The 10026-nt window shown below is 28.8% G+C and overlaps 1 protein-coding gene across 5 annotated transcripts in view; it reads left to right on the forward strand.

The window, feature by feature from the left end:
- dally (division abnormally delayed protein) overlaps positions 1–5451 on the forward strand; it is a 442796-nt gene extending 437345 nt beyond the window's left edge. For 4 of the 5 annotated variants that reach the window (XM_074115962.1, XM_074115960.1, XM_074115963.1 and 1 more), the window contains one exon: positions 852–5451. In XM_074115962.1, the coding sequence (XP_073972063.1) occupies positions 852–1015 (164 nt within the window). In that variant the 3' untranslated portion in view covers positions 1016–5451. The remainder of the gene's footprint in view (positions 1–851) is intronic. The other variant, XM_074115961.1, reaches the window with a different exon arrangement.
- Positions 5452–10026: the final 4575 nt, after the last annotated feature.

Consider the following 10026-nt stretch of genomic DNA (forward strand, 5'->3'; position numbering starts at 1 on the left):
GGTATTCATAATTGGTAACTGGTCTTCATATGATGGAATTATTTTACACAATATCCAATTTCAAGTCAAACATTTCATTAAAACTCCACATAATCGTAACTAGAATCGAGGTTGTTCCCTAGAAAAGAAGTTGTTATTCTTGAACCATAAATAGAGTGAAACAAAAAGAACCTCCCACGCTTGAGTCATTCATTAGTACCAGAGTTGTGAGAACGTTTTACTCTTGAATAATTTGCAAGCACCAAACTTCAGAAATCGCTTGCGATTTTAATGTTCTATTGTCTGTAACGACAGATCACTGCTCTATGGCCGGTAAAGCATTAATAAAGGCTCTAGGCGCCAATGATTTTAGATAAATGACGCGTCTTTTATATATAAATGATATATATATATCATTTACAAGAGTGAGGAGAAGGGAGTGGATTAGCTTAGTGATTACCCCGAAATTCTGAGTTCATGTTCAGCTCTGTCTGCAATTTTCTCTTCTTAGAACACCATTTGCAGAATTATAAAGTCCTGCAGAGCTATAAAGCTGTCAAGCGCCTTAATGACTAAAAGTAGGCGCCACTGTAGCCGAGCAGTTAGAGGCAAGTCCTGTAAAGCTTATAAGTATTGTTGGTTACTAGGTTCAGTTTCTGGTCTAGACCTAGGATTTTATTTAATGTTTAATTTGAGAAATTTACAGTAAAGTATGTTTGCTAGTCGCCTCCGTCCACGACACCTAATTAGTAGTTGGACAGAAAGCCCGCCAGAAAAATATATTTACTTTACTTTCACTTTTTACTGACTTAAAGTAAAAAAAAAATCATTAATCAATTCTAATATGTTTTTGTTTGTAACTTCTGTTTCAGTAGTGATAGAAGACAATGACAATACTTTAAAAGTAGCCATTGGTGATCCAAAAACAAATAAAAATATACCATCAAAGAATGATCCTTCTGCAGCAAATAACGTCAGCTATTCTCCATTGTTACTTATGGCCACAATATTTGTTTGTTTTTCTTGGATTCAATGAATAACTTAAAATAGCATCAAATCATTGAAATATAAATAAGTATATTTTCTATCTCACAAAAAAAAAAGAAGAAGAAAGAAATCATGAAAAAAAGATCCGCAATGCGCTTTCTCTATTTTTGGAAGCCCCAAGAAAAGAAAGGTTATAACTTGGTCTCTCGTTGCGTTTGTTGACTTTTTTTAAATTAACCTTTCCCCGGGTAAAACCACGATAGGAACAACAACAAAAAAAATCAACACAAAAAACGTGCGTTTTTAGGATTTTGAGTAAGGAAAATTTCTCACTGTGACGTCAGGTTTTTTTTTTTTTTCATTTCTTTGAAAACGTTTAGGAATAGAATATATGATTTGAGACTTATTTTATTTCATTTATTTAGTTGCAAATATATTTTTTAATTACTATTCATCATAAAAATTATGGTTTTAAAAACGCACATTTAAATTTTTTTTAGGAATGCTAATAAAATGGTAAATTTATGTTTCTACAATTTTTTGTGATTGATTTTTTTTAAAAGAAAACAATTTATTTGTATATTCATTGAATTTAAGTAAGAATAAATAAAATAAATAGGATTATTTTTTAAGGACATATCTATGTAGAAATATTGTCATTTATATTTATATATATATATCTAAATGATTAAATATAAAGAACAAGAAAAGAGAAATTGTAACTAAAAGAAGCACCAAGTGCCGGGATAGTTTTCTTTGTTATTACTTCTATTACGCTTTGAAAGCGAAGTTTGTTTAAAAAGAAGAAGAAAAAAAAATATTTTTATGTATTTAACAATATCGAAACCAAAATGAGTTAATGGAGGGGGAAAAATTAATGATTGATTTTTATTATAGAAAGAGAATAATTTTTTATTGGTTATGAGAAACTAATATTTGACGCTGTTATAAACAAAAAGATTGAGTTTACATTGTGATGGCATAAATGAATTGCTATGTTAAACATTAATTGTTTACATAAATAAACAAGTATAATGAGTATACAGGGAGTTCATTTTAAGACGGCTCAAATGCACTTCATGCTTAAACGGTTGATCTGAGCAAAAAAAAAATGGTAGAGGAACAATTTTGTTGTCCGTTTCCTCTAGTTTCAGAAAATGTGACCTAATTTTAGATGTGCTTCTAAAAGTAAGGGTTCTCAGATGACTGACCTCCATTTTCATGTACCTAGTTTTAAAGGGTATAGAAAGTTATTAATGTAACCGGAAACCGCAGTTTGATATCTTCAAAATTAAAGGCTCTAGGCCATTTCTAAATCTATTTTTATAATATTATAAAATATATTTATTAATCACATTTCAATTTTTTAACTTATCAAAGAGAAAGAAGAGTACGTGGTAGGTCATTTTAATATATTTTTTCATCCCCTCTCTACTGAAAATATTGCCAAGATAGTAATGCTGGTATTTTTCTTAATATCGGGAAATAATTAGTTTTCCGAGTGATTTTCTAAGCAATAATCAAATGTTTAGAGCTTTAGATGTTCACAAGCATAGACACAATGGCTAAAAAATAATTTTACTTCAGTTACAATCAAGAAGGTTCAACATTTTTTTGGTAATTTTTGAATAGTTGCGTATAATATCAAAAAAATATGGAGATCTCTGTCACATATTTAAATGTTCTATATCTTAACATTTAAAGGATCAAACTTATTCCTTAGTTAATCAAATAATGCACTTTAAGCAGCTTTGTGCATCATGTACTGTGTCTTGAGGTGCCTCCTCAGGCTCGCAAGCATATCTGCATTCTCAAATAAAGTTATCTACTGTTCTCTATATCTGATCTGGTGGAATTCCTCTGCAGACCTCAGACATTCTTCCATAAATCTGATCTCGTGCCGGGGTGGACCAACTTCTAGGTCAGCAAGATCTCTCGATTTGACACCGCTAGATTATTTCTTAGGGGGGAGTATTAAAAAAATAAGGTTTATGACCGCCCTTGACATCAGAAGAATATCTGTGGTCTGCAGAGAAGTTTCTCCAGATCAGATACTGAGAGCAGTAGATTGCCTCCATTTGAGAATGTAGAAATGCTTGCGAGCTAAAGGAGGCATAAGGCACCACAGTACATGCACATGCTGCACAAACTGCGTAAAGTGCATTATTTGATAAGTTAAGAAATAAGTTTTAACCAATTTTTGATTTCCAATTCTTTTGGTAATTAAACGGAACTCTTCTAAAATTACCAAAAAATTATTGAACCTTTTGTTTGCAACAGAAGTAAAATTATTTTTTAACCCTTTTGTCTATGCTTATGAACATCTTAAGATCTTAACATTTGATTATTTCATCGAAAATCACTCGGAAAACTACTTATTTCCCGATAATATGAAAAATACTAGCTTTACTGCCTTGGCAATATTTTCAGTAGAAAAGGGATGAAAAAATACATAAAAATGACCTATCGCGTGCTCTTCTATCTCTTTGATAACAAGTTAAAAAATTGAAATGTGATTAATAAATATCAGATTTTGAAATGGCCTAGCACCTTTCGAACTGCGGTTTCCAGTTTCTTTCATAACTTTTCATACGTTTTAAAACTGTGTATATGAAAATGGGGGTCAACTGCATACCCTTACTTTTGGACGCGCGTCAGCCGCATATGCGGGCAGGAATCTAAAATCAAGTCACACATTCTGAAACTAGAGGTGACGGGCAACAAATTTTTCCTCTACCATTTTTTGCTCAGATTAACCGTTTAAGCATGAAATGCATTTGAACAGTCTTAAAATGAACACTCTATGGATCATTATATATATATATACGTATATATACACCTTCAGCCTATGAGGTTTAAATCTCAGTAAAATGTAATAATTAATGGTAAATTCGTATTTATTGGATGGATCTCTTTAGCGTGCAAAATCTGCTAATGTGAGACTAAAACGTGTTTTTTACTGAATTTTTTTTGACAGAAATTCATTTGTAACTGTAGAGCTTTATTTTTGAGGGGCAGCTTAATTTTTTCTCTTTTAATTTCCTGAAGCTTTGTGAGAAAATAACTTATTTTAATTCTATTCTTTGCATTTTAGTATAAATAGCAAAGTGCATGCATGATGTAAAATGTTGCCAATGATCTTTTTAGCATGTATTTTATTTAGTATGTAACAATTAATGTGGTTATTTTTTGTTTACGTTAAAACTTGATAAACTGCCACCAAGAGTGACACTTGAATCAAGCTTGTAAATGTTGCAAGACTCATTCAGTTTCTTTGGCTAAGAAGAGTAGATTTGCAAAGTTCTGGATTTCCCCACTAAAACGTTTTTAGCTTATCGTCTGTTCTGGTCTCAAGGTACTTGAAAGTCGCATAAGGCTTAGATAACCTAAATCCTAAATAACTTACCTATTTAAAATATTTTAAGTGCTTTAGGTGACAGGCAGAGGTGTTCTGGAATCTCTTAGCTATCGGTTCAGTCAAAGATCTGGGCTATCTGTTGGACGTGATTTCTAACCAATAAACACCTCTGCCCATACATAAGTTTCAGGCGGGAACAGCTTTCTGTGGCAATCCTAGCCGAACAATCTCTTTATCTTTTACCTTTTATCTAAGGTTGGAATCTAGAACCACCCATTTGGAGACCTGCTCTATTTTTTTTTTTTAAATTCTATTTACTGCTAGAATGCCAGAATTTTCAAGCATTTTAATCTGAAGTTGCTTAAGTAAGCGCCTTGCCCTATTTATCGATCCTATCATGCCAAAAACCAGTAATCAATAAAGATCATTTTCTCGCAGGATAAGCACAGGTATTTTGATAAATTAGTCTTAAATAAGCGCTCCATTTTTAAGTTGCGCAACAGTGAATCTCACTATGAATACTCTGCAAAGAACATTTTAGAGCAAAAAATTTTACATCCAATGTAAACTAAATCTTTTGTTTAAAAAAAAAAAAATGTAAATATTTTCTAAAACTGGAAAAAAGGTGTTATATTTCCAAAATTAAATATTATTTATTTTTATATTATATTATATAATGAAAGAAAAATTAAACACACCATTCATTGAATAATGTTCAATGGTTCTATTTTAAGGAAATATTAAAAAAAAAAAAATCGATTTTTCTGATAAAAGTAATACATTTTTTATTTATAAAGTCATGAAACTTTTTTAAAATTTTAGTTTTTCTTTAGACTATTATATAGTTGTCTACGATGAATAACTTTTATGTATATACACAAAGAAAATTTGTGGTACATCCCAGCTTGGAATTTTCATCTGTGGTTTTAAATTAATTAAAAAAAAAAAACACCTGCGGTCTTCCAAGCTAATTTTTACAATTTAATTCCTCCTTGCTGAACAAACTAAAAAAACAAAAATTGTAAATACATTTAGTATTCATTGTTAATAAAAACAAACTTTAATGAAAGCACTCGACTCCTCCCGATTATTATATGTAAAAAAAAAAAAAAAAAAAATTGATAAAACACTTATTAATGTGTGTATATTATAAAATCATTCATTAAATTAAAAAGAAATATTTTAACATATATTTGAAATTGTAAATAAAATTATTACCAATTGCTATAAGTTTATATTATTGGTAAATTTTATCTTGTAATATAAAATAATTTATAATGTGAAAGAGAATGGAGTAAACTAAGATAGTTTATCTTTTATTTGACAAGGATGAAATTAAGGTTAATAATGTTTATCGAATTCTTTTTAAAGTTTTAAAATTCAAAATTTGCTTCTTTTATTGTTATTACTAAAATTAAAGAATCGCACTCAATTACACATAGGCGCTTAGTTACCTATGATTTTTTAATTACTTTTGTGGGCGGAAAATTATGCAATTATGTTCTAATTTATTTCATTTATTTTTTTAGAGGGAATAAAAAATAGAATTGATTCCCAAACTAACGAGATGTTAGATTTGGTAAATTTAATTAAAAAAGAAAAACCTGTGATATTTGTAAAATAATTTATGAAAAATTTAAAAATTGAAAAACTTTCGTTTGTTTTGATTATTATAAAATAATTATTAGGGTTTCTTTTGATTGCATATTTGATTAGGCGTTACCTGTTAATTGGATAGGTTAACGAGCGATAACAAATTAGACGACAAATAACTTTAAACGTGTGGCCATTTTTTTTTTTTTTTTTGCGTTAATTTAGATTCCTTTTTACACATCCATGCCCTCTTAATGTTAAGCGTTGCAAACCTTACCTTAGCCCTTACACATTTCGAGTATGGCTGGCTATGTTTCGCATCGGAGCCCTATCCCTAAAAGAAAAACCTACTGGTTTCTAAGGCTAGTTCACCTTTTCATAACCTGTATGACCTGCATGCCCTTGCGACACCCTTCGTACATTGATTCGGTAAGGAACTGAATACAGTGCTATAATAATGCAATGCATCAAAAGAGTTAGCTTCACAATGTATTACTCATATTAGAAATCATTTATTCATCCTAATTTAAATCGTATTTTTTAGTTTTTTTTTTTTTTTGAAATCTCATACTCGATGGAGATTCTGTGAGGAATGGTCTACGAAACATAAATAAGTGTCTTTTGACTGATTCCTCTTTTGGAGGCAAACACCGATGTGAAAAATATGCAAAATTTGAATTTGGGATACTGACAGGTATCTTCAACTCGTCTTAATTTATTTTCTTGGGAGTTACTACGTATAATTCCTTTGTGATGACTGGGTACACCAATTTGAAGAATGCAACGAGTAAACAGTCATCTTCTTAAACATTGCCGTATTATTCACTCTTGCATATCATTTCTTTTATTTTTCCTGAGTAAAGAATAAACCTAAGGGTGTTTATTTATATATCCAAGATTACAACACATCTTCATTAATTTCTGGTCCAGTACTCGTTTAGTACTTCTATTGATAGATTTGCTTGAACCCTTCTTTGATGAAAGTTTCTGTACTTTGCATGTGATTTCTTTAGAAGCTCGAATTTGTATTCTGATTTTATATATTGTTTTTCTGATTAAAAGCAAAAGCAGTCAACGCACTATTTTTTTTTTTGTATTAATTTTTTTGCCAGTGTGCCAATTCGGTTTATTTCGACGGCTGTAAAACTGTTAATTTTAATTTCTTTTAGTAATCATTTAAATATTGCATCTTAAAACTGAAAGAAAGATTTTTTTTAAATTATATTTGAGAAATAAAGTGAAAGGGAAAATTAATGAGAAGGATATAGTTTTTAAAAAATAAGAAATTTTTTATTTGATAATTGTAAATAGTACATTAAGCAACAAATGGGGTTTTTCAACTTAGATTATTATATTATCATGAAATGAAAAGTAATTTATATAAGTGAGAATAAACTATATATATAAAAATATTATGTTGGCTTGAGATGAAACATAAATTGAAATTTCATTCTACAAAAATAAAAAATATAAATTTCTAATCTATATTTTCAAAAATTTATTTTTTGTTCTATCTATTTTTGAAGGTGTACATGAAATTTTAAAGTGTGTTTCATTTTGTGTATACAGTTGCGAACTAAATATCAAGGATTTTTTTCCTAAAAATTGTCGTGTTTCTTTTAAAATAATATTTGCATTTTCTTATTTTATTATATTTTACATTCTGAATCTGTAATAAATTATTTTATAACATCGTGGAAACATTTTTTTTGAGGATCAAAGTTGTAAGGGATATAGTTGCGTTTTTCCATTACAAAAAAAGGGACTTAATCTGTTCTACTACTGCTAGTGATCATGGTCAAAATGTCTAGCCATTTGATGATTCCAATATAAATTCTGCAATGCGATGATTCAAGAGCTTAACATATAAAGTTTTTTTAAGTGCAGCCAACAAAAACATACTATATTTAATCCATTACCTTATAAAAACCGTCTTTTTAAAGAATTCAGGTGACTTATTTTCTATAGTAGTTTTGACAGGAGATTTTAATAAATTCAATTCCATTAAGATGTAAGTAAGATTTTATTTATTTTTTTTTTTTTAATCTTTACATTCAAGTCTACATGTTGATTTCATCCATGTTCATTCAGTTTGTTTTGTGTTGAAAATTTGACTTCTCTATTCACAAAGTTAAGGCTTAAAACACTGAATATTTGCGCACAACTTTATGGAATTCCGGTTAACTTGGATCACGTTTTCATAGTTTTCCAGAGATCAATGGATTTATGTTCAGATGCCTGTATATCATCGTATATTTTATGATCATGTGTTTACCAGTTTTTCTCGTAAACTTTAAGCTAACAATATTCCAAACTTTGATCCCTTAAACATTCTTAAAAATTGGAGTAGTTTTTAATGAATAAATTCATTTTTCCATCATTCTTTCTACTTCTTTTCATAATAATATTTCGTATGTATAATAATTTCTCTTTTAAATAAACCCCAGCTAGTCTTTTATAAATAATTATTTAGAAACGGCATTTTTATGTTTTATTATGTTAAGTTAGTAATATCTTGCTTAGTTCATTTTACTATTTTGTAATATACATACAAACAAAAATTTAACAAGAAATACTAAATTTTGCACAACCTACATAAACTTTTTCATGTATATAAAGTATTGATTATATATGTGTACACTAATACAATTTATTTTTTAAAAAATACAAATAAATATATATATGTAACCTGCAAAACAAAAATAAATAACTAGACAAAAGTTCAGATTGTAAATTTTTTATTTAATAAAGTAAAGAATCCAATTGATGCTTATTAATTAATAAACACTAAATTATTCACATAAGTTCACCTACTGATAGATACTTGATGAAATATAAATTGTTTCTTAAAAAAAAAAAAAAAACTTTATATAAAATCCAATGTTCATTCCTCAATTATTAAAATTTAATTCTTAATTAGCTTTTTACACTTTACAGAACTATTTGAAATACAGGTGTGCTCTTCTTGGTGATCAGCGAAGGAATGAACTGTGTAAGTCTATTAATATTTTTATCCAGCGAAGTATAATCCCAGCTTATTAGTCTTTTTTACGAAAAGTATAAAAAAGTTAAGTGTTTGAGTTGGTTAAACGACAAAAGATTCATAAATCAGCAAGTACCTTACATTTCATTCACACTGCAGCTTGTAATTTCAACCGTATAGAAACGTTCGAAAATATTTTATATTTTATTCTCTGTTCTTAAATTATTCGCTCATCATTATTCCACTAAAATATGTATAACTGTTTCACTGTGTAAGTGAAAGAAATGTTTTTCGCTAAAATTCGTACCCCCTCCAATGAAATATACAACTCCAACTTTAGAATTTTAAAGTTTTACAAATGCATTAAACGTACGGAAAAGAACCCTTCTATAAGAACTTGGTTTAAATTAATTTTTATTTCGACTTTGACAAAAAAGTTTACGATTTATTAATATTTTGTGTTTAAACGTATGCACAACATGAGTGTAACCTTCCTCACTTAGTCAGCTTGCAAGTGTTGAGTGTAGGGGGTGATGGGAACATTGTTTCTGTTAAAATACTTAATTATTTTGAACCAAAATGAACTTTTTCAAGAAAATTAATTAACAGAATGGTTTAATTTAGTTGCTACGTACTTGAACTGTTTGATAAAAGATTTACTTCAACAAAACAAGTATTCCGATTTCTGCAGACTTACTCAAGGTGTGAATTTAGGTAAAATTATTAATTTATTATATTATTGTTTATATTTATTATTATTAATTCTCTATAAATGCCAAGTACTTTCATCCATGGGCTTTTCTAACCTTTTGCCGGCTTGCAGCTCAGAAATGTTTAATTTTCATGTGATGTGATTACATCTGCGGTCCCTTTTAAATATTCAACAGTAAGTTTGTAAATATTAGATGGTGGAAGAAGTGGACGAACCCTACCATTAACCTTGTGAAAATTTGCGTCAGGTAATCTTATCCATTATTTAGTACGTTTTAGGTATTACCTTTTAACAAAAATGAACTAAAACCTTTTTTTATGATGATTAATCTTTCCCTTTGAATGGGAATTTCTTAAAAGAAAGGTTGAAGTTAAAGAAAACTTTACTACTTGAACATTTAGAAACTTTATTGAT

The sequence above is a fragment of the Rhodnius prolixus genome, unplaced genomic scaffold (genome assembly GCF_049639745.1).
Source record: "Rhodnius prolixus isolate KJV_2025 unplaced genomic scaffold, Rpr scaffold_13, whole genome shotgun sequence".
Classification (NCBI taxonomy): Eukaryota; Metazoa; Arthropoda; class Insecta; order Hemiptera; family Reduviidae; genus Rhodnius; species Rhodnius prolixus.